General features: G+C 34.4%; 1 protein-coding gene across 2 annotated transcripts; it reads right to left on the bottom strand.

Moving 5' to 3' along the window:
- Positions 1 to 766: 766 nt before the first annotated feature.
- On the bottom strand, positions 767 to 21964 carry LOC106056716 (uncharacterized). Of its 2 annotated transcripts, none has more exons than XM_056004287.1 (3): positions 21895 to 21964; positions 12234 to 12494; positions 767 to 9808 (listed from the first exon to the last, which is right to left on the bottom strand). In XM_056004287.1, the coding sequence occupies exons 2-3, from the start codon at positions 12386 to 12388 to the stop codon at positions 8662 to 8664; spliced, it is 1302 nt and encodes a 433-aa protein (XP_055860262.1). In that variant the 5' UTR covers positions 12389 to 12494; positions 21895 to 21964; the 3' UTR covers positions 767 to 8661. The 2 variants fall into 2 exon arrangements, with proteins under 2 accessions (XP_055860262.1, XP_013068996.2); XM_013213542.2 differs by having other exon boundaries at positions 12234 to 12395; positions 21895 to 21953.
- Between the last annotated feature and the right edge of the window lie 4975 nt (positions 21965 to 26939).

Below are 26939 nucleotides of genomic sequence, written 5' to 3'. Positions count from 1 at the left end.
ATATATTATAAAAATCCTTTCTTTTATCTTCTATAGGGTTTTAGCGTCAAGTCTAAGTTTTAGTCGTAGTCTCAGTTCAAGACTCTATTTCAAGTTTTAGCGACAAGTCTAAGTAGTGATCTTAGCTTGGTGTCAAGTCTATGTGTTAGACTCTGTGTCAAGTCTCAGTGTCAAGACTTGTTTATCCAGTCTCAGTTATATATTGAGAGTACAACTTTAGGTCTACAGTCTACAGGACTGAGGTTTTCCTCTCAGTTGGTCGTCTGGTGTGCAAGTTGGTTGTTACATGAGTCTGAGGTTCAAGATTCCAGACTCTTGGGTTGCATTGGTCAGACCTGATGTTATAGTGTCAACTATGAACTTCTATTTTTGGAATTGTCGTCAGTGGACAGTACCTGATCTAGAGGCTAGATCTACATATATTACCAGTTGTTTTGAGATTGAAGGTCTATGTGATCCATTGAACTACCTATTATAGTTAAGGTAATATACTATGTGTTTCATAATTATTTGAATGTTCTTTATCTAAAGAGACTAACTGGATCATTTTAGAGTACATATTATTACATATTGATATTTCATACTATTATTATCATTCGTCATGGATCAGTCATTTGTAAATATATCACAAGAATAAATTTTATTGTTATTTACATCATACACTTAGTTTATTAGTTTATCTACAACTATATGTGTATGATGTGCTTGTCAGGCTGAACTTGAGCCAAAATATTATAAGTTCAGAAAATAATAACAATAATACAAATTGAAATAATATTTAATATTAATAAATATTTACATTTGAAATATATAATAATAATTTGATAAATACAAGAACACAAGAACCTGACAGTAAGTACTAACTCGAAAGCATAGCTGATGATTACAAAATACCACTCCCGTTGATAAATCGTAGCCTATTCTCAATACAGTATAATATTATGCTGAAGTGGTATATGGTATAAACTGAATTAGACCATTTTATAGGTCATCGTTTTAGTGAACACAACATGAAACAAAAAAAGGACCAGACTATAGAAACAATAGAGAACTAGACACTCGTCCATGTTTTTAGGCTCTCCAGTTGCAGTGTGGTTACAGTGTTGGCTTGAAAATCCTGAGAAGGCTTGAGCCATGAGTTCGAATTCAGTTCGTCCCCCGCCCCCATTTTAAATGCCTTTAAAAAGCTATCACACAGATGCCTCGTTAAGTACCAAAAGATACCAAGATATCATACATTGGTGCCTCGTTAAGTACCAAAAGATACCAAGATATCATACATTGGTGCCTCGTTAAGTACCAAAAGATACCAAGATATCATACATTGGTGCCTCGTTAAGTACCAAAAGATACCAAGATATCATACATTGGTGCCTCGTTAAGTACCAAAAGATACCAAGATATCATACATTGGTGCCTCGTTAAGTACCAAAAGATACCAAGATATCATACATTAAGAATTTAAGAAAGCATTTGGATACTTAATCCTATTCAATATTATTCATTTGGAAAGACCTTTATGGCCAAGATAAGGACAAAATTTTGTTTTAAGCGATCCATTCCATCATGGATTATTGATTATTCCAAATTTATTGTTTAAATTAGTTAGTATATATTGAGGTCACATGATCCATTCCCGAGACCCCGCTATTCCTAGGCTTGGGGTTTCAACACTTCCACTTAGCAAGAAGACATACTAACGTGGTATATACTTTGAGTAAAAGCAGTGAATTGTGTTGTGGTAATGGCATTACTTTTATAGACTATTTTCAGAACTTCGAATTATTGAATGCTTATGCACATGTGAAAATTCAGGAAAATAATATTTTTTTTCGATATCTTTAGCTTAAAATTAAAAAAAAAAAAAGCCAGCAATATTTGTAAAAGTGTAACTGTCTTTACTTTAATTTAAATGGAAAAAAAAACTAACAATACACCGACAAAAAAAATTAATTACAAATAATTATGTAATTTGAAGCATTTTAAAATATCATCTAAGAAGGTAGAAATAATGCCAGCATTTTCTTTTCTCTCTGGACAATAGGTAGGAAAAAGAGGTTCTTCAATAAAATAAGTTTAACCTTCTCTCTAAACGCTTATGATTCTATCTCACTTGTCTGGACCAGTTGGGAAAAAAGAAGGGGGGGGGGGTATCTGGGTGAAGGTTACCGTGATGTATTTAAAATTTAAATGTATTTTTCTTTTAAAGTTGTGCAACTTCAATTCGAACTCGAGGGCTCAAGCTTCTCCAAGCCAATACACATAACCACTTGGCCGGCCAAAAATGCTTATGAAAATGGAACGCTTTATATTGCTACCTATTGTAAGTTTCAAACTTAAAAGCGACGCACTAATTCTCTGCGCAAAGTATAATGGGGACTAATTCAACTTATAACATCACATCTGTCAAGTACAATTTCTTTCCCTTGTTTGATACTAAACAAAATAATTAATTACCCATAATTAATAAACTAGTTTATTAATTTCTGCTATTGATTCTTTTTGTTTTGTTTTGTCAGGTATAAGAAATAATAGTGTAACATTTCAACTTGATCCAAGATCGAGAGAGGGAAAAAACGTGTACAAGCTTTTTACCAAATATACAGACAGATAGACAGACAGATATACAGACAGATAGACAGACAGATAGACAGACAGACAGATCGAGTTGAAAAAAAGTTTTGTAAAAAAAAAAAACAAATTCCAGTCGCAAAAAAATATTATTGTTAATCTATATCTATTACAAATTAAGTACATGATTGACACATAATAATTGATGCAATTACACTTAATATAAGCTTTGGTTTATTAAAAAAAAGAGAGTATTTTTTCTTTATTTTAACAATGTTTTTCTATAACGCATCTTTCTTGCTAGAGGAAGTTCAGTGCGCTCTGGTCGAATCTTTTTCTGGACTTTGTGTGAGGAGAAATTTTTGGGGATAAGGTTTCCATGCTGCCTTTAGACTCTCACAACTCACTCGAATTGGGGTTCGAAACCATTGTAGCCAAACCAGTCTGCCACACAGATGTTATTGTTTTTGTGAAGTCCGTCAATCTATAACATGTCTACATGAATGAAAAAATAAATTGCACCAACTTCTTCTTCTTCGTTCTCATTGTTATGTTGGAGTGTTCAGATGACTAGACCAATACATGAGATGAACTGCGCAGTGGTTTCCAAATTGCTGCAACTAATTCTGGTCTTTTGGGAACATACATTTTGTTATTGAAATAAATATGCATATTTATGACACATTTAAAAGGTTGATTCCCACAAGACATTTTGTATGGTGATCTAATTGAAAGCAGAAGAGCTGCAGGCCACAAACTTTTAAGCTATACTATACGCGACATGAAGCTCTTGGAAATCGACGCTATTATCTGGGGAAAAAGTTGCACTAGTTAGATCCACATGGATTGCAAATGGTATTCACACCAGAAGTAGAAAGATCTGGTGATTACGGTACCCAGTCAAAATAGCGCCGACAAAATAGCGCGAACAAAATAGCGACGACAAAATAGCGCGAACATAATAGCGCCGACAAAATAGCTCAAAACATTATTTAGTCATTTTGAAAGAAACACTTTAGATATAGTAAAATATTAATAGAGCCAATTTTTTGTTTTTATTTTAATGTTATCATAATTTTTCAGTCATTTTGCAGGAAACACTTTAGATATCTTAAAACATGAATAAGCAAAAAATCAAAATGAATAATTCAAAATATAGTATTTATTTACATTATAAAAGTGTACTTCGAAACAGTGGCGTCACTAGAGGGGTGCGGGGGGGGTGCGGTCCGCACCGGGTGACACCCGTTAGGGGGGTGACACCCAAGTAAAAAAATACACTTTGTAAATAACTGACAATTTAAAAAAAATAAACGACAGTGGCTAAATATTGGAACATGCTATTCACAAGAAATAAATTTGATCTTTATACTTTTTTTTTTCATTTCAACCAAACATATTTTAATTTAATTTTTTTTATTAAATCATTTTAAAAGGTTTAAAATTCTATATCATACTTAATATATCAAGGAAAACGTGAAGCCTTTCATTCAGATGTTTACCAGCTGCATGTATGTATATATATGAAAAGGCCTACTGCTTTGATTCAAAACAATATTTTAATCGAATCTATTGACTTTGTAGCTAGCGCCGTAATATCAGGATACCAACCAATAGTTACTGTTTAACAAAGGAAGACATTCTTCAGGTATAAAATAGTATTGAACTCTCATATGTAATTGATGTACATTTTGTAGAATTTGAAAGCAAATAATTGGCCATTGAGATTACTGAAAATGATGATGTTTTTTTTTCGTTTTTCTGTTAAAGAAGCTGTAGCCAAGATAAAGGAAATGTTACAATGTGTCCGTCGAATGATATACTTGAATATTTTAGGGGATTTTTCTTCTTGGCTAGTGCCAAGAATGGTTCTGATGCTTCCTAATGGGGACGATTTAGTCACTTAATAGCAAAAAAACTGTATTCTTTTGTAATCGACAATTTTCAACTAATTGTATTGAAATGAAATAGAAATTAGTGACTTAATTTCATGTGTGGTTGAAAGTAAGTCCGAAATTGGAATATTAAAAGACGTATGAAGAATTCAACTGGATTGGAAAATAGGAAAACAAGAGCATCCGGCTATAAATACAATGGACAAGAAAGTCGTTGCAATGCTTCATGTAAAGAAGAAAAACAACGGAAGGAGATATTGCGCGGACTGTTTCTATAAAATTTGTCATTTAGTGACCATATTAACAACGAGTCTTTATTGAATAAAAAATTTCCATGAGATGATGGAAATGTTATGTAAATACAACCCATAGCTGAAAGTACATCTGTAATGTGAAAAGTGTATAAATGTTTTAGTAAACGACGTAAAAGTCAAAATGACTGTAAGCACCTTTGTATTTTGTTTGACAACACACCAGACATAGCACACCTGACATAAGACGCTGACCAGATTTAGAAATTACACGATTTCAAGGGAGACAAAAAAAAGCAATCGAAATTGAGGGGGAGGGGGAGATGTACTAGAAGGACAAATGTACACAAGATTATGCCTATCATTAGACTATTGACAAAGTGGTGACTAATTAAACTTTATTTTCAACAAAAGCATAACACGTTAGCGCTAAGTGTTATTTAAAAAAGGCTCTTCAAAAAAAAAAACAAACCCTGTGATTCAGAAGAACAAAATATAAAAAAAACAAGAGGTTCATTCTTATGTGCATTGATCGTTTTTCTAACTCTGAGCTGTAACTACTACTGGACAGGAAGCAAACATTAATGTAGCAGATAACTTTTAAGCAATCCAACTGAAATTTTTTAGTTCAACAACCAACGAAGAAATTTCAAAATGCGACATTCAAACAGAAATGCAATGACTGAGAAGGGCTCTTAAGGCAAGTAAAGTTTCTTGAAGAAAATAAAAGTCGACAGTGCATGATGCCACTAAAACTTAAAAAATATTTCTAAGTCATTTAACAAAGCCTTCAATCGTTTATTACCATCTGCTTATCTATGGCGTCATGTGAAAAAAAGGATTATTGAAATTAAGAACTTTTTGAGATAAAGGAAAAAAAACGACACTTTCACAAAGGGGAATTTTATTAAAAATGAAATCGTTAAAGGCATTCATTTTGATCAAGTTAATGATAAGTTTGAAATGCAGAAGAAAAAAAAACAGTGCAATTTACTTATGTGCCAAAATTGAACTATACTCTATTTAAATTGCAATTTCTTCCATTCCAAAGATTACAGATGATTACAGAGTTTCACATGACTAGGCAAAACCCATTGAACTGTAGATAAATTGTAATAAACAACTGAATTTTAAAATGTAATAGACACTCATTTTATAGTTGTTGAACAATAAAAAAAAAACCGTAGATATATATCAACTACATGTAACAAACAAACGAAAACAAATGTATGGGGGTGACACCCTGAGCTGACCGCACAGGGTGACACCCACCCTAGTGACGCCACTGCTTCAAAAACACGAAAAGATACTTGTCAAATTTACACACACACACACACACAAACTTTCACAAAGTTAAATTGTAGGAAATGTCACGTAGAAATTCCATCACTGACTTGTTTTCCTACATTGGCACTATATCTTCAAGTCGTCTGTTAAGTTATGAACGTAAATATTCGTTTATGTCTAATATATGTATGTATCACGTCTGTTAAGTTGGAGGTACTTTGTCAAGCTTGCAGCTTTACTTCGTTCTCCAGCATTGTACCTCAGAATCTTGTTCTCAGTGTTCTCCTGTTCTCTGAGGAAGTGAGAGATTACCTTGTACACATTAGGGTGTTGACCGTCAATAGACAGCTGAAATGCATGTTGCCATGCCTTCACTGAATTGTTAGTTAGTGGTAGATTGTCCTGCACAAGATCTCTAGCATTCCATAATGCTAATGGGAAATCTTGGAGTCACTCTGCGGTTTCGTCTCTGGCGACCCATATAGCTGTCCTCCCAATAGTCATACGAATTCCCTACAACAAAGGCAGTATTTACATCGGCAGGTGGAACAAATGAAAGGGTTAACAGCATCTTGACAAACATTCGTATCCGTTTAAGAAAAAACAACTGAATGTTGTCATGGAAAAGAACATACCATAACGAGAGGATGGCAAGATTTCTTGTCTCATGATGGGTGTACTTGGGAGAGACCGGAAATTGATTCAGGCCTAAAGTCCAAATAGACACTCCTAAATTTGATATCTATTTGATGGTGTTAGGAAGATGGACAGGAAATATCAAAATCAGTGAACTTAACTAATCCTGACACACCTAAGTTTGCCAATGTTGCGGCAAAAGACGCCTTGTTTTGATCAAAGAAAGATGCCGCATATTTCTGATTATAGTATAACACACTTTCGTATTTTCCTATCCTATTTTGAGGGGTCACCACATTTCAAAATCCTATGTTTAGCAAGTTATGCATTTTAATCAAAGGTAAAAAAAGGGGAATGATATACAATTTAATTTACTCTCGTTCTCTGCAAATATGGCATACTTTCAGATCTATTAATATTGAAGAAGATAGAGACATCAACAAAAATGATGCCCAGGACATTAAATTACTAATAATCCGGCACTTTTATACACATCATATATAAGTCCGCGATATTTTGTTTTGCGCTATTTTTTCGGGAAATTTCGCGCTATTTTGTCGGCGCTATTTTGAAGGCGCTATTTTGTCCGCGCTATTTCGACGGGTCACCGGTGATTACAGATGCCCAACCTATAACCGCAGCTGTGTATCAAGTACTGGCTTATTTTAGCCACAGCTTACAAGAGAAGTTGGAAATGGAAAAGATCGTCTCTTGAGACGTTGGATACCACAGATTGCTAAAACATTTTATACAATATAAAAAGGCATTTTTGTTTCGTACAGTCAATGCTCTTCTTCAAAGAGCGCTATTTTAAATCATATTTCTACTAACATTGACATCACTCTTTAAAGACTAAGATGAAAAAGTTAAATATATGTTTTATAATGATAACATTGGAAGGAGGATGACAATCTGTGACATTTACAACTGTATCCCATTTCATTGCCATATGGGTACAGTGGCGTAGCTAGTATGTATAGAGGAGGAGGAAGAATTTGAAAATTTCCCGAGCCCCCATTTGAGGGGCCTCCAAATGAGTGTCTTTTGCATTAAATATTAAATATTACTCAAAATGCAGGGGCCCCAAATGATGGAAATTTTCTATCTACGCCACTGTAGGGGCAGGAACAAATACAAAATAATACAAAGCTGCACCATGATTGTGTACACGAGTCTAAAGTACACATAAAGAAATAGTAATAACAATCAGTATAAAAACAAATGAAAAAGAAATATAGTAAAAGGAATTGGTGTTTTCCAAAAACTCATATACGGCCCCAGTTGATGTATCTTGCTCATTCATTACGTTACGACTTGGCTAGGCAATAAATGGCGCTTAATTTGCGGAGTTTAAAATTTAAAACTTTTAAAGCTTTTAGGTTTTTAGGCATCTTGGTAACAGATGGACGGATAAAATGAGAATCAATGAGTGCGTAGATCTCAAAATCAAGGTCGCGAAAAATGATTTATTTATATATAATTAAGATACCTTTATTATGAACATAAAATTATGCTAATTGAAACTGAACAATGAACATATTTAATTTAATATTCTCATTTCTCTTATGAGATTTCATTCTATTGTTTTGTTATCAGATCAAATTTATAAATTGTTAATATTGAGCATCTTTTTTTGTTTAACATAAAATTAAATATGTTTATTGTTCAGTTTCAATTATTCTGTGTATCACATGTATCTTGATATAACTTTTTGTTTTGTTTTGACAACTGAACTTCATAACTATATCAGCTGTATTTCGTATCCGCTTTGTAGACATGATGTAAATCATTAAACCGTCTACAGCCAGTTCGAATTGTTTTGATTCGGTAGACTGTTTATTTGATTAAGACTAAACTTTCAATCATCAAGATTGGACGCTGTAAAACCAAGGGCCAGCCTGGACTAAGATGGATCAACTTGGATGCGGCATGACTAGCTGATGAAGAACTTCTAAAGAAAAACGAATGTAGAAAGCCTCAGGGTGTAGCAGACACAGCGATGGAATTGTGACTTCCATGTGTCACCGATGATTAGAATTAACAAGATCGAAAAGATTAACATCAGCAACTTCGTCATTTTGAATCTTTCTAAATGTAGACATCACATCGTAAACGTTGGCAGCTCTTTCCCTGAAATAATCGACAATGTCCTTCCTGCCCATGCTCGTCAGCTCTTCCTTTACGGTACACAAAGGCTCCCATTCTAATTGTTCATTCCAAACAAATGGAAATTGAAATGCCCATTTTCCGAGTGTGTCGACAAAAGCTGATTCGGGGTTCCTTCCTTTCATACGGTTGTCGTAATCAGCTTTTAGACATAATGATACCAACAGATCAATATGCTGAGGCCCTAGTGACGTGAAAAGTCTATAACAGAATTGTATGTATGCCCCATTCAGTGTGTGAGCTTTGGACAAACACTCTGTCACTTCGTTGATGTCTAACTTGTTTGTCTCTTTGGGTAGAATATAACCGATCTGTTGCAATGAATTCATAAGGTGCAAGGAGTGTTTAATGTCAGGATTGGATTGTGCCCAAGCTTTTAGAATAAAATCACAATCCTCTATTGAATTCAGTTCGCAATTCGTATTAAAAGTTTTGCTTGGATCCGGCAAATAAATAATGAGAGTTTTAAACTCGTTAAGTCCTAGGACTTGCACAACTTTTGAGAACAAGTTTTGCAAATCATTCGGAATAACATATTCAGCAATACTCCCCTTTGTTGTCAACATTGGTTTACCTGAGTCTTGTAACAAATTGTTATTTGAGCGATCATTTCTATTCCTAATGTACCAGGTAAGAGCAACTACTCCCACTATTATAGATAAAAAAACGACTCCACCAATAGTAGAGCCAATGACAATATATGCTGTCTTAGATTCTTGAATACTTCCGGTCGCGACTGTAGTTTCTAGCCTCATCGTGGCAATGGGCAATGTAGAAGTAGTTTTTGGTGTGGTTGAATGAGTGGTTGTGGATGTGGTTGAGGCTTTCATGCAAGCCCACTCACCAGCAGCGCTTATAATGCGTTGGTCGAAACCTTCTTCACAACCCCAGACAGCATCTCGTTCACTGGAGCCAGCTTTAACAAGTGTCACATGAGGTCCAGACATCCTTGTCCACTTGATACAAAATGTCTTTGTGTGCGCGTCAAGTGCCATAAATGATCTAAAACGAAACAAAAGTAGACATCATTATCAATGTGCATGGACGCAGTTTGTAGATTTGCTAGGGGCATTTATATTGAAGTAAGATCATTTGAAAAGACGTAAACTATTATTGAACTAAAATCGTTTAACAAGAGATCTCGAATGTCGAATTGTAACAAAGAATAAAGCAGTATCCCATTGAAGTAGATATCCTTTAGAGATGGATAGGCCATACCTTTTGCAAGCCTGCATCCAACATTACAAGCAAGCCCTAACCTAGTACCCCTCGACGAAAGAGAAAGAGGAACAGCCTTGGAATGCATAGAGCTGCGTTTCGGAAGATTGTGACAAACATTGTTTCGTAAGAAAGATATAACATAATGAAGGTAGTGTTGAGATAATAATAATAGATAACATAGTGTAAGTATTGATTTCTTGAGTTTAATTCATTCAAACTCGAAATTGAAACAATAAACATAGATACAGGATGCTATAGCATCAATGATGATCAAATAAACCAACCAATGTTGTATTTTTATCTTAACTAGCGACATCTAGATTTAACTCTCCAAGTCCCTAACACCAAGTAGGCTACATCATTAAATAGCCTAATCCCCTAAAACATCTAGAATCTTCTTAATCGTTCACGCTATCTTGACCCTGACCCTGCGTTTCCTGCCTTGTTGTGTGACCCGAACTACTTTTTATATACATTGATATTGCATTCATGATCATCTGATCACGTGACACCACACGAGCCCGTTCGTTATAGAAGGCTTCAACACTAACCTGCAACGTCACAGCCTGAGAGAAGTTTGGACCAATGGCTCGTTACCACGCCGTACAGACCTGTGACGTGGCAATGAGCTATTGGTTTAAACTACCCACGGGTTGTGACGTTGCATGTCATTGGTCTCGCGTCACACCCTTTCGACTAGCCTTTACTTTGTGTCCCGGTTACACATTAAAGCGCGACAGTAGACGGTTTCAAGTAGAAACTTCATCAGTGGCTTGTTTCTATACACAGGCAATAGAGTTGCAAGACGTCTGATAAGTTGGTGGTACTTTATCTTCCTTACAATTTTCGTTCTCCAGCAAGGTATCTAAGAATCTTGTTTTCAATGTACTCCTGCTCTCTCAGGAAGTGACTGATCAACTTGTAGACATTGGGGTGACGACCGTCAATAGGCAGCTGAAATGAATGATTCCATCCATCCACTGCATTGTTTGTTCATTGTTTGTTCATGGTGGATTTCCTGTACTCAATCTCTAACATTCCAAAATGCTATCGGAAATCTTGTGGCCACTCTGCGATTTCATCTCAAGCGGCCAATATAGTTGTCCTCCTAGTAATCATAAACATTTACTACATCTGGCCGAGCCTCCTCTAGTTGTTTTTATCCAGACAGGAAATGGGACCGCCAGCTTGACTAATCCTGACACACCTAAGTTTGTCAATGTTGCATCTTAAAGGAGGTAGATGCTTGAGGCAAAACATCTAGCTCAGGACCTTCACTTACTAAAGTCCTCTACTTATAATTTTACATAAGTCCGCGCTATTTTTTGACTTGTGCTATTTTGTCGGGATATTTCGCGTTAATTTGTCTTTCGCTATTTCCTAGGGAAATCTCGCGCTATTTTGTGAGTTAACCGCACTGAACCAGTGAACACACTATGTGCTAATAAGATCTTAGCGTTTTGATGAATGAAATAACGAAGATTTGATTGTATGTATGCATATTTCTCAAACCTCTTCATTCCTCCCATATTTCCCTTTATCTGATGTTAAAGAAACATCTGATTTCTAGGGAAATATCTACACTATATTTACTATTTTGCCATTTACCTTTATTCTTTCTATATGAAAAGTAGAAGGATTATACATCTCATTATTGATACCAAAAGCTGTGAGCTTGAAATCAACTTTTTATTGTAAACACTTTACACATACGAAGACCGCAACTGGGATTATACAACAGATACCAAAAAAAACTTCATAATATACAATTATCATTGGCTCAGAGCAAAATTAAAGAAGATTCTTAAAAGGAAACTGTGTAATTACTGAAAATTTAGAGTTTCAGATAGACTGTAAAAGTTAGGTCAGCGTGATAGCCACGGAAAGCTAAACTATGTGACATGCATGGCTTTTGGTAATTGATTCTCGCTTACATTAAATAGGTTTTGCATGATTCAAAGAAATGTTAGCAACTGACAGGTATCCGATCTCTTGTGAGGGTAAATTTCAACCTGAGTCATTCTTAAAGAAAAAGGAAAGAACACGAATGAACATATAAATATCTGCCCAAGTAGTCACTAGTAGTGTATAAATATTCAAGAAACAGTTTTGCAACAGATGTCCATCATTGTGCTAAACAGAAAGCGAATTAACTTATGTTAACAAAATTAACTTATGTTATGGATTTTAAAAATTTAGCAGTTACCCATAAGGACACGTTATACAAGTGTGCGTCTGCAAGTCACAGTACTTCCCCTTGAAACAAACTTCGTTGCAGATAGGTTCTGCTGACAGGGTGGACAATGAGGACACCAAAATAAACAACAACAAAGGTTCCGAGAGTTTGTTCAAGTGCCTCATTGTGTCTCTGAAAGACAAACCAAATGTAGAGCTTTGCGAAGTATTTCGTTCAGTTATATATATATAGGAATGTAGCCACTATCTTCATCTAGTAGGCCTACTGACACTGAAAACAAATATAAACAAACAAAATATAAACAATTGCTTTAAAAAGAAACGAAGCTTATACTAGGGAAACAACGCACAGTCACTTCCATAAATATATAAGTAGACCTATATAGTATGCATATTTTAATCTACTCTACGAGTCAAAAGATGAATGAGGAATGGGGTATTCCCCGTGCCACATCCATCGCAGACATAACCTTTGTCACCCGGTGGTCGATTTAGATTTTGTACCGGACAGACACAGAGGGAGTTGATATAAACTTTGTGAAAAAAAATACTTTTTAGAATATCTCTACTGTGAAGCTACAAAATGTTACAGGATTTTCCATTATCACAAACTAAACTTATAAAACAGCAGACAGAGTAGTTATAAGAATACTATGCTATAACAGGGGAGGAGTAGGGTACCAATAAACTATGTTCACTAGGGGAGAAGTAGGGTACCAATAAACATTGGTATGTAGGTAAACATTGGTATGTAGGTAAACATTGGTATGAAAGTAAACATGAGTGTGTAGATAAACATTGGTATGTAGGTAAACATTGGTATGTAGGTAAACATTGGTATGTAGGTAAACATTGGTATGAAAGTAAACATGAGTGTGTAGATAAACATTGGTATGTAGGTAAACATTGGTATGTAGGTAAACATTGGTATGAAAGTAAACATGAGTGTGTAGATAAACATTGGTATGTAGGTAAACATTGGTATGTAGGTAAACATTGGTATGTAGGTAAACATTGGTATGGAAGTAAACATGAGTGTGTAGATAAACATTGGTATGTAGGTAAACATTGGTATGAAAGTAAACATGAGTGTGTAGATAAACATTGGTATGTAGGTAAACATTGGTATGTAGGTAAACATTGGTATGAAAGTAAACATGAGTGTGTAGATAAACATTGGTATGTAGGTAAACATTGGTATGTAGGTAAACATTGGTATGTAGGTAAACATTGGTATGAAAGTAAACATGAGTGTGTAGATAAACATTGGTATGTAGGTAAACATTGGTATGAAAGTAAACATGAGTGTGTAGATAAACATTGGTATGTAGGTAAACATTGGTATGAAAGTAAACATGAGTGTGTAGATAAACATTGGTATGTAGGTAAACATTGGTATGTAGGTAAACATTGGTATGAAAGTAAACATGAGTGTGTAGATAAACATTGGTATGTAGGTAAACATTGGTATGTAGGTAAACATTGGTATGAAAGTAAACATGAGTGTGTAGATAAACATTGGTATGTAGGTAAACATTGGTATGTAGGTAAACATTGGTATGTAGGTAAACATTGGTATGAAAGTAAACATGAGTGTGTAGATAAACATTGGTATGTAGGTAAACATTGGTATGTAGGTAAACATTGGTATGAAAGTAAACATGAGTGTGTAGATAAACATTGGTATGTAGGTAAACATTGGTATGTAGGTAAACATTGGTATGTAGGTAAACATTGGTATGAAAGTAAACATGAGTGTGTAGATAAACATTGGTATGTAGGTAAACATTGGTATGAAAGTAAACATGAGTGTGTAGATAAACATTGGTATGTAGGTAAACATTGGTATGTAGGTAAACATTGGTATGAAAGTAAACATGAGTGTGTAGATAAACATTGGTATGTAGGTAAACATTGGTATGTAGGTAAACATTGGTATGTAGGTAAACATTGGTATGTAGGTAAACATTGGTATGAAAGTAAACATGAGTGTGTTGATAAACATTGGTATGTAGGTAAACATTGGTATGAAAGTAAACATGAGTGTGTAGATAAACATTGGTATGTAGGTAAACATTGGTATGTAGGTAAACATTGGTATGAAAGTAAACATGAGTGTGTAGATAAACATTGGTATGTAGGTAAACATTGGTATGTAGGTAAACATTGGTATGTAGGTAAACATTGGTATGAAAGTAAACATGAGTGTGTAGATAAACATTGGTATGTAGGTAAACATTGGTATGAAAGTAAACATGAGTGTGTAGATAAACATTGGTATGTAGGTAAACATTGGTATGTAGGTAAACATTGGTATGAAAGTAAACATGAGTGTGTAGATAAACATTGGTATGTAGGTAAACATTGGTATGTAGGTAAACATTGGTATGTAGGTAAACATTGGTATGAAAGTAAACATGAGTGTGTTGATAAACATTGGTATGTAGGTAAACATTGGTATGAAAGTAAACATGAGTGTGTAGATAAACATTGGTATGTAGGTAAACATTGGTATGAAAGTAAACATGAGTGTGTTGATAAACATTGGTATGTAGGTAAACATTGGTATGAAAGTAAACATGAGTGTGTAGATAAACATTGGTATGTAGGTAAACATTGGTATGTAGGTAAACATTGGTATGAAAGTAAACATGAGTGTGTAGATAAACATTGGTATGTAGGTAAACATTGGTATGAAAGTAAACATGAGTGTGTAGATAAACATTGGTATGTAGGTAAACATTGGTATGTAGGTAAACATTGGTATGAAAGTAAACATGAGTGTGTAGATAAACATTGGTATGTAGGTAAACATTGGTATGAAAGTAAACATGAGTGTGTTGATAAACATTGTTGATAAACATTGTATGTAGGTAAACATTGGTATGAAAGTAAACATGAGTGTGTAGATAAACATTGGTATGTAGGTAAACATTGGTATGTAGGTAAACATTGGTATGAAAGTAAACATGAGTGTGTTGATAAACATTGGTATGTAGGTAAACAGGGGTGCGTAAATGAACTTCCATTTCCCATTTATCGTGTCAAGTGGCCAACACAACGACTAGCCAATGCACCCATTACAGTTTTTAGGCTACCTAGACTCGAACTCAGTGTTCATCAGCTTGGTAGCCAAGTGCGTTATCCTTCAGCCATCACGATCCTTGATGAAAGTAAAGATAGCCCCACTCCTCTTTTTTTTTTCTTTTTTTTTTTGACTTGTCTCGATGATCCGTGATTTGTTCCCTTTTCACCGATATTCCCAGCCTCCCCGATAGCGGTTTGGGCTGGAAAGTGATAATCTTCAATTCTAAAGGAACATCCGAAAGATAAAATAAAATAAAACAATCATTAAACCTATTCCATTGGATCTAATTTCTTCAATTTTATCTTGAGAGCCTTCACTATAATAATAATTATAATTATTATATTCCAGTATAATTTACTTTGTATCATCCCATACTTTATTTTTATGTGGATCGCTGTGGCTGAGTGGTTAGGCGCTTGTCTTCCGACCCTGGAGTCCTGGATTCGAATCTCGGTGATGACTAGGATTTTAAATTTCGTGATTTTTAGGGCGCCCAACTCAAATGGGTACCTGACTTTAGTTGGGGAAAGTAAAGGCGGTTGGTCGTTGTGCTGGCCACATGACACCCTGCTCGTTAACCGTTGACTAAAGAAACTGATGACTTTAACACAGGGGTGGGCAACCTTTTTGTATCGAGGGCCGCATTTAAAAAAAAATGGGAATGGCGGGCCGCATATATATATATATATATATATATATATATATATACAACTTAGAAAGATACGCTTGCTAACTATGTAGAATACCTTTTAAGTTTACCGCTGTATTATGTTCACGTTTTTTGTTTGTTTGTTTCCACACCATTTGAGGAATTACAACAAGAGTTAGCATTTAATTTTTGAAGCCAATTTTACGCATTTTTAACAAATTGTTGTTTTCTTTTTTTATCACAAATATCACAAATATACAGTTGTACGTAATGTGCAGTATTTTACTTTTTACACTCGTGCATAATGCTCCGAAGTGTAGAACTAGCTAACTAGCTGTTACGCTTTTGGCTACTGTCAAATTACAGTCAGTCAACGTCGACCAGTGATTATACTTGTTTAGTTTCCACACAAAAAATGTTTGTTCACTGAATGAGACAATAATATATGTTCCGGAAGTTAAATGTCGGGACGAGGGAGCATTATGGAGCATCACCAGAGAATGCTGACCATGTCCTTCAATGGTGAATACTAAATCAAGAGACCCGAAAAAGACGCTGGCCACAAAGCCCTCCTATAGATCAAAAACTATTCGGAGAACTGCCTGATCTGGAAACCACTGCGCGGTTAATCTCAGTTAACCCTCCAACATGTAAATTTAGAAGAACAGATGTATGTGTACATAAATAGTGTGAACAGTTTCTGGCACCCATAAGACTCCTGTGGAAGTACTGACTGAAATGTCTCTTTGTTTGGAGGTTTGTCCTCTGGAGCAGAATCGGCTTCTTCACTAAGTGGTGAACAGAAGGTATTGAAAACTGGCTCATGACGTCTTAAAATTTGCTTTTATAAATTGCATAGTTAAGGAATCTTAATAAGTGTTGTACTTTTAATCATTTCACTAGAAATAGTTTCATCTTTCAGCAAAGGAAAATGGCAAAACATGTTTTCTTTAGCTTGCTTGTAGAAATTGCATTGCAATAGATATTGTGGAGAATAAGAAATATGTCTTCCACTCTTCATTAGAAATATTGGTAACAAAGTCACAGTCAATGTCCATCGAGTAACATAACAATTTCTTCTTTGAGATTAAATGATCTCATTTGCCTTGTACATGCTAAATTGTTGCTCATTTGAAACTAACCGTGTTAAACATTACTTACTTTACTAAATATGTGCAATATTCTGATGATACAATACGATGACATTTTATGCAATTTTGTGCAAACTTTCCTGTTTAGAGTTCATGGTTTTATATTAAAAAAATATTTTTTCAGCCACTTGTTACATTTCCCTTTTTTTTTCCAAGCATACCCAACACTTAACACAGTTCTTCATACTGATCAGAGATTGTGACATCTATTGAGTATATTGATGTTTAGCCAATAAGCATAATCTTCGTTTACTTTAAACTTTTTATTATGAGACAGTTTCAATAATACATAAAGATATTATTTTTAAACTATCTGTACATTTTTATATGTATATACTGTGGGCACACATGATTTCTGTAGGTGTCGGCGGGCCGCATAAAACACTCCGGCGGACCGCATGTGGCCCGCGGGTCGTAATTTGCCCACCCCTGCTTTAACATCATCTGCCCTATAGACTGTATGGTCTGAAAGAGGGAACTTAACTTTTTTTTTTTTTTACTTTTTAGTTTATTTTTATAGACTTTGCTTTTAAACTGAAGTCTTTTACATCTCTGTAGATTTCATTTCAGATAGGACAGTATTACAGCATGCCTACTTAATTAACACATTAAAAATAATACTCCCACGTTGAACCATAAGTTAGTCTTCTTAAGATTAGTCGCACAAACGCTTTATTCTGCGTTTGTGCGACTATTGTCCAAACATGAGAAAATCAGAGATCATTTTTAAGATAAACACTATTATAATGAAAAGCATGTCGTTTCTGGCATCATTTTCTTAATTAGCGTGACGATTTCTAACCGCCCACCTTTTCAATCATAACGTAATCTACTAAATAGCTTAGGGACTCTTAAGAGAGCGATACATTACTATTTAATGAATGACGAACCTGATTTTGACTGACGACAAAACTCCGGGTAAACTTTTGTTAAAAAGTTAAACATTCAAGAATTCTGTGCTAGTTAATTTAGAATGGAATCTTTTGTTAAACAGTGCATTCTCCAACCACCCCTATGTCAATCACTTTATGTAAAGCTCTTTTAATGATTTAATTGATTTTATTGAGTCGATTGAGTTCATACCCATTTGATGTCATATTAAATTTGCCACACAACCAATCATCGGGTATTTTCACGACAAATTTCTAACACAGTAGTTTCCTCATTGTTTTTATTTTATTTTTAAGATCCACGTTAATTATTTTAGCAATAAAATACAGAAACATTGAGAAAAGCGGTATGCAGAAATGTGGAGACGATATAGAGGAACCTTAAAAAAACAAACTAAAAAGATGAAAATTGGGAGAGATTTGAAATAGACAAACTAAATAATGTCAGGGGCTCAATAATGATAAATCACAGTTACAATCTAAATAATAAACATTAGTTTGTACTACAAGGGGAAAAGCTTACAAATTTGAATAAAACTGCATAAAAAATATTGTATCCCTTTAAAACTACAAAGAAAAAAGTACTGATTTTTTTTTTTTTTTGCTAGGCATAATTGTAAAACAAATTTCCTCATGGATAATAAAGATTATTATTATTATTATTGTTATTATTATTATTATTAGGCCTACTTCCTATAGTCATTACACGGATACGCGTTATATTGTTGGCTGCTATTTATAGTTTTACGCGATAGATATATAACTTTTACAAAATATATAGATATAGAAGTGACAAATAGTCATCACTGCATCTAATTTTATTGTGCGCCTGCCAATTAGGCCTACTCAGATACTAAATATATATTACTTACAGTCACGGTATTTCTGTTTATCCCTACGCAGCCCTAGCGGCGACCTACATATTTTGCCACAACAAGCGCAGGCATAACCATTTTCCGCCTGTGGTTTATTTAGTTAGTCTTTCTTTTCGCCATCTTCGGCTGTTCTCGGCAGTGGATACTCTTTTGGTCCTTTGTGATCTCCAGCTGTCTCGTTTCCAAGCCGCCTGCAGCCAGGTGATATCTTCTATGTCAGTTTAAGCAAGTTGGCGCCCCAGCTGGCCCCATAAACAAAATGTAAAAAAAAAGAACAACTTTCTTTGATAAGAAAAAATACTTCTTTAACAAAGACAGTTGCTTCTTTATACAATGCTCTAAATAACAAATGAATTTTAGATTTTTAAAACCCCATCAAAAAAAAAAATCAAATCCTGGCTAAGCAAATGAATATAAATCTATCTATTTGAGTTAACAAAATTTTATTAATAGGCATATATACATAGATCTAGAGTTTCTAGACCAAGACTTAGAAGACAGTGCGCAAAATGCACATAGCACAGACCTATATAATATATATGGGTCTGTGGTTGCTAGGTGTCTATTAATTTATCAAACTATTTAATTAATGACTAGGGCCTACATGCGGAAATACACGATGACGTAATCTAGAGCTGTTCAAGATTGTCTCAAGCCAAATTTGAATTAATTTTTTATTTTAGTTTGAAAAATTATAACGGCCAAACTAGAGTTGTTTTTTTCAGTGTGGCCATTCAACTAGTAGGCTAATTCTTTCTTTTTTCATCACATGTCGAATTTCTAGAAAAATCGTTGCAGTCGTTTTCATGAACCGTGTCCATCCAGTTTTTTTTTTTTTTTTTTTATGTTTTTTGCATCGATGACTTCGCAAGCTGAATATAGGAGTTGTAAAAACATAATTTTATAAAATAAGAATTTAAAAAGCTACAACAAAACTAATCCAGTACTTTCCCATTTTCTCTCATTTATTTGTCTACTTTTTCATCGTTAGGCAATTTAAACAGCTGCGAAAGATGAAATAGATCTACACTTTGAGAGACATTCACTTAGGTAGACGCTTCGCCAATCTAATCGGGAAAATCCTATTTGAGTTGTGTTATAATTGCCAATGTAGTTATTTTATAACTGAGTGCAGCTTTTTTTTTTTTAAACTTATTTAAACTCACTCTGTCTGTCTGTCTGTGTGTGGTACAAAATTTAAACGTTTTTTTCTCCCATTTTCCATTCTCGGATCAAGTTAAAACTTTGAACAATTATTCACTGAACCAGACAAGACATGAATCAATGAAACAAATTAAACAATTACTTAATTAAATGTTGGTAATTAATTATTTTGTTTGCTTCTAAATAAGTGAAAATAATTGCTACTTAATGAGAGTTGTATATATGGATTTAGTCCGATGATTAAGTTTTTTCTCCCACTTCCCATTCTCGGATCAAATTGAAATTTTGCATAATTATTCTTACTCGATAATGATACACGAATCAATTTAAAAAATTAAGCAGTAAGTAAATCATTTAGTACTAATTAATTTATTTTGTTTTATTTAGCAGAAAGGAGCTGAACCCTATAATTTTCAGATAAATAGCAGTAAATACCTACTAATTCCCCTTAAATAAGCTTTGGTTTTAAAAAGTATTATTTTTTCTATTGCTTGTTATAGCCTACTACCTGTATGTTAGATAGTTAATTAAATGTGCATTTATCTAATATCTATATTAATCTTATTTATCTCTGAAAGCGAATTGGGGAAGCATCACGACAAATGGTTCACAGGCGAATGATTCAACAACAAATCGTATTCGACAATTAGTTCACCTGGGTATTAATTCACCCGACAAATGGTTCACCGACAACAGGTAAAATGACTACTGGTTCATAGACAACTAGTAGACAGACAACTGGTTCAACGACTGCTGGTTAATCTGACAATTCACAAATGAGTCACTGATATTTGGTTCCATTGATAGTAACGCACTGTTTGTATTCTGCCTGCGTGTACTTAATTGATTCTAGTTTGGGAACAAAACTGTTAAACGTGTGTAATTATGAGCTTTGTGACCATAAGGCTTTTATCGATGTACGAAGATGTGTTGCTCTATGATGTTTACGTCTTTTTATAAAGTTTCTATCAGCTCGCTCTGTTTATCTGGTAAAAAGTTAGTGCACCTTATTTCTCCCACACCCAATTTCGGATCAAGTTGATATTTTCCCACATTATTTCTTTTACGTGACAAAATAAAAATCAATAATAATAATAAAAAAAATAACCAAGTAGTCAATTAACTATTGGTAATTAATTATTTTGTTTGGTATCGATCAGGGAAAAGAAATTGTAATTGACTGATGTGGTGGGATATGGTGAATTAGTCTCTTTTATACTTTGAAGAGAGAAATAGCTCGACGCTTTTAATTTGAAACTAACAATACATAACCATAAAAAAGAAAAAAATAGTTCCATTTTCATAAGCACTTCACTGACAAAGTTGTTATTGTGTTGGTTTGAGGAGGCTTGAGCCCCCAAGCTCAAATTCAGGTCGTTCAACTTTTGTTTTATTCAGACTGAGTAGAGATAGAATTATTTTATTTTAAATTGCCTTTGGATATTTCGATTTGGCAACACTAGTAACTTTCATTTTACTTGTAATTCTTCTTATTTAATGTGAACGACTATTTATAATTCAAACTCTCATAAACAATACTATACTGATTACATTATAAAAGCAATATTTGTAGGCCTACTTTGTAAATGAACAATAAGATTTATATATTTATACATTAAAAGTAGACCTAAATGCTATTGTTCGAGTTTGTTTTTTTTTTAGTCAGGCAAAGTAGGCTGATAATACTAAAAATGTCATAGATCTAGATCTAATTGCTTATTCAACTTGCTAGGGCTTGTAGCCTACCCAGATCATGATTTTTTCTTAAGGATTAAGGTTACTAAATTATACACAATCGTAGGCCTACTCCTTATATTTAAAATATTTCTTTTTTAAAAAAGTAGAGCTACATACCAATTTAACTGTTTCGCTTTGATGTTTTCAACGATAACCTCACTCAATATTGTTTGTTTTGCTTACGTGTGTCCTATTAATAGCTTTTTTTTTTTTTAAATAATAGATCTACAGCTTACGCTTGCGATTCTCAACCTGTTGTAAGCGTCCCTTGGCCCTAGGCCCTCGGTGACAAGCAGTCATTTTTTCTTTAAAGGAAAAAAAAATGTTGTAATTACATTGTATCTATAGATAAATAGGCTTATATCTATTTGAGGGTTCGCGGTCATTTCATCCCCGGTCATTTCATCTTTGATCACTTCATCCCGGTCTTTTCATCCTCTAATGCATCAAATAATAATTGTAAAAAGTATGAAATTAACTGTATTTCATTTTTTTTATTTACAAGACAAAGAGTGTGACACATTAAAATAGAAAAGAATTTAATGTCGTTAAAAATATAAAAATTTAAGATTTATAGTCATTTATAGATATAGAGCTAACGTAAAAAATGTTTTTGCGTGTTAATTGAAATTAATAAGATAAGCTATTGAATACTATTGATAGTAGGTACACAACACGATCCATTGATTCATATTGCTGTACATCATTTGTAATTTCTTGGCCAGTGTTGCGTATTTCTTGCAGTCAGCGTTTATTAGAATAAATAAAACGTTATATCAGACTTTGAAATGAAATGCTCATATTCAAGAAAGAAAAATTTACAATTATAGATAAAGTGAAAGATGGCCGTCAGCGGCTTTATGTATATCATAAGTATTCTAATCGTTCTCATCTCTCAAAAGATTTCTCCTACTTTCACCACACCTTGGCCTTTGATCATTACATCACACAATATGCACAGGATAATACTGACATCTCTGCAACAAACAGAAACAATAGAACTAAACTAAATACAAACGCCACAGAAAGGTTTTAGAAAGAAATAGAAAGGAAAGAAACGAGCTAGAAATTGAAATGTAAACATAGCCATCAGTACATCTGTGACAATCGGATCCATTGCAATAGTGTCCGGCGATACACAATGTTTTACATTCCAATGTGTGTGTGCAGGGTAGGTCAACATGACAGGTATTCCAACCATAAAAGACACTTCGTCGCAGGATATCATTTTCCTTTCATTGGTTTGTCAGTGCTATTCAAATTCAGATTGAGATTCGATGATCACCTTATACTGGTAGGTCTGGATAGAGGAAAGCCGCAACAACGACGTAAACAGATTTTTTCTATAAAAAAAATTAGCTCTATATAGATATAGGCATTGCCAGATAAATACATGTAAGATATAAAGAAAAAAAATCAACAAATTAATTATTCGTAATAACATTGAGTGTGTGTCTATTTTATTTTTAATGTGCTTTATTGTATCTCGAGGGAGATTAGGCAATAATAACAAGCCTAAAAATATTGATGTGCGATGTTTTAATTATCACTTTAATTGCAAACACCGATGTTTAACATACAACTTCGTTTTAATAAAATACTATATATAGGCCTACTATAATAATAACATACGTCTGAAAAAGCATTTGAACACAGAACAAAGGGAGACTACATTACAGACATTGGTGAGAAACACATAAAATAGGCCTAAGTGTTACTTGCGCATGTGAGTGTAAATGTGGAAGGTGCGAATGCGTGTTGAAAGGAGAGGAGAACCCAAATGGAGGAATAAAAACAATATAGTGTTTACAGTGTTAATTAAGATTAAATTATTTATTAACTATGATTTTGACATTTTGGTGTTAATAAATCGCTATAGTCTCATTACATAATAAGATGTAATAAGTGGCGCCCAACCAAAATTTACTAGGTAATCTAATCTCATACAATACAGACGTTACTTCAAAAAAGAAGATGATTACATCCTACGCGTCACGCATTCAGTCATTCATATTAACCAATGACTTAAATTCTGTCAAGTCACTGGTTTTCCTGGCTGGCTCAGGCAACCTATTCCATGCTCTAATAGCGCTAGGGAAGAAGGAGTATTTGTACAAATTTGTCCTAACATATGGGACGAGGAATGTGCCTTTATCTTTGTGTCTTTCAGAGTATTTTATTAAATTTTGTTTTGTATTTGAAGATTATGGTTCAGTGTTTTATGTATAATTGCTACTTTACTTTTGAGTCTTCTGTACTGAAGGCTTTCTAAATTTAGTGATTTTACTAAAGGTGTTACTCTAGTCAAATGTGAATATTCGTTTGTTATGAATCTCACTGCTCTATTTTGTGTCTGTTCCAGTTTCTTAATGTTTTCTTGAGTTGAGGGGTCCCAAACGGAGGATGTATATTCTATTATTGGTAATTCAATTTAAGAGCACATAAATTGCTATTACTGCTGAAAGCCGCGTGAAATGTATCCAAAAAAAAATAGAATCAATACTCCCAGTGTATATTTATAACAATATAATTCATCAAAGAGTATATAATTCGTAATATTAAATAACAATAATAGAGAATATATCCTTAGGATAGTGTATGTAGCAATGAATAAATACTTTCAATAGACTTACCTAGCTCATTATTTCTCCTAGTCCATCTCGGTATCGAAGACTTGCTGATACGGAAACTTGCTTCCGGATAAAATGAGATCATAATTATGCTTCTTAGCGCTATTCATGCTATATTTTAAAGATGAAACTTGCTATGCAACCAATCAAACTTTGGAAGAAGGCCATACACTCGATTGGTAATTTTACTCATTTTTAGCTCCCACGAAATTGGAAAAGCCGTTATTAGTTTTGTGTCGTTAGTAGGTATCAAAATTGGAAAACATATTGGAATTCAGATTTCCCATACTATGCAGTTTGCCATAGGCCACTGAAACCTATGCGGTCGCAGTGAGCCCCGCACTTTCATAGGCCCGTGCCAATACTAGGTGTAAATTATTTAATTAAACCATTATAATTTATACATAATAACAGGAGTTTCGCTGCCTCCTGATTTTCCAGAGTCTCCCGGAAATCTCCTGAAATTATTAAAATGCTCCTAAAAATCTACTAAAAAATAGACACAATTGTCATTTTGGGATGCCATTAAATAAAAACGAAATTGTGAGCTTTCATTTAATAACAATTTATTGCAAAGACGAATATAGGCCTATTTTCTAATACAAAATCTTAATTTTGACATAATGCTTATCCCTACTCAGACTAGGCCCCGCGCAATCCGTTCCCGCAATTGTTAGGGCCGGCTCTGTATAACTGTTACTCGGATTCCTCTGTTTTTAAAAGTCATTTTGCAAATGGTTTTTTTTTTTTGTTTGTTTTCATCATTTTAATCGATGCTTAAAAGACTCGTAAAACGGAAGCGAATCCATTAAAAAATACTTTTTTGTGTGTATTCGGTGACTAGTACATTAAAAAATGGATAGTAAGCTATACATTTTAAAGCCATATCAAGGGGAAATCTCTGTGTGATTCGAAAGGTTGAAGTTACTGGTCTCACCCATTGTGCCAAGAGTGCCACAAGAATACCTGATATGGTGAAACAGAAACAAGCTGAGGCTTTGCACGGACGTTAGCTTGCTTGTATATACTCGATGCCTGACAACAATAGATGCTTCGCTACGCTTTTCACAATGTCACATAAGCATGTAACAAGAATGAGGTGAATAGACAACAGAAAATTAAACAAATGCTAAAATGTCATTTAATTAGTTGTAATTGAATTATAATCAGATTTTCTGGCATAAAATTGTACAGAAAGCTTTTGCTGTGTTCAATATCTATTATCTAGCAATGTTAGCTCGTCACCATCGCCTTACAGCATTTCCTAGCCCAGCGTCTCTGTGCCAGTTTTAGCGCACTCTGTATTCACCATTGCATTGTGTTGTATTTAGGCCTTCGGGGGGGGGGGGGGGGAGTAAAGAAATTCAGCAGAGTTAATAGTTTCGAATTAAAAAGCTTATCTCCAATAGAAGCATTCGAAAGCAAAATTGAAACGTATTTCCCAGGTAATAATCCGCACCACGAAAAGAGAATATTTTTTCATTAAATTTTACAAACACTACTGTCACTGCAGTTAAATGCTAAAATGAAGTTTTTATAATTATTAATTACATTTAGTGTAGTTTATTACATGCACAGGCAGTATAGTTTACTAAAATAAGTTGACGTTGTCTCTGTCACTAATAAAAAGCAGAAACTGTAGTTCCCCCCAAAAAAGAAAAAAAAACTATAATTAGCCTACAAGGCTAACTGCAGATGGCTCGTCACTCATGTCTCTGTCCACTCAGCCGAGAGCGTTTGGCAGAGACCAGACCATCGACGTTAGGCCTGAAGTCGCGTGTAGTGGCAAGCCACAAGGTTGCTCTCAGATGCTCATCAGTCAGTCTTGATCGTAATGCTGTTTTGTTGATCTTCATTCTGGAGAAATCTGTTCGCAAACGTACGTACTCCCAAACATCGCTAGAGATTCTAGCAGCTGCGCAGAATGAGTTTGTAAACTTCTCTCTGGGAAGAAACTGGTAGAAATCTGGAACGCCAACATCAGCGTATTTTTGCTTCAGAACAGTGTCACACTGCAGGTCCAGTAGTTCCATCTGGACTTCCTTTGGAACGTTTTTCACGTCAAATGCGAACGGAGTGGAAACAAGGAAAAACTGTGGTTCCAGTTGCTGAAAGTGGTGTTCAAAATCTTCCAGTAGTCTGAAGAGGATGTCTACGTAGTCTTTCAGGCGCTGTGGTTCAACCGTTATGCTCTGTAGAAAAGAGAAATGAGCCAGGTTTCCATCTGCCAGCTGAGTGGCCCACAAAGTCAGCTTGCATCTGAATGATTTGATGTGGTCAAACATCACGATAATCAGCTGCTTTGTGCCCTATAGTTTTAAATTGAGTGCATTGAGATGTTGTGTGATGTCAGTAAGAAAAGCAAAATCCGACAAAAACATTGGGTCACTGAGCTGAGGTATGTCTCTGTCTTTCATTGCCATGAACAATGCTATTTTCCGTTTAAGTTAAAAAAATCTCTGCACTTTTCCACGACTCAACCATCTGACTTCCGTATGATACAGCAACTCTCCGTATTCCGTTTCTAAATCA

The sequence above is a fragment of the Biomphalaria glabrata genome, chromosome 11 (genome assembly GCF_947242115.1).
Source record: "Biomphalaria glabrata chromosome 11, xgBioGlab47.1, whole genome shotgun sequence".
Lineage (NCBI taxonomy): Eukaryota > Metazoa > Mollusca > Gastropoda > Planorbidae > Biomphalaria > Biomphalaria glabrata.
The sequence above is the reverse complement of the archived record's forward strand: the minus strand, read 5'-3'. Positions and strand labels throughout refer to the sequence as shown.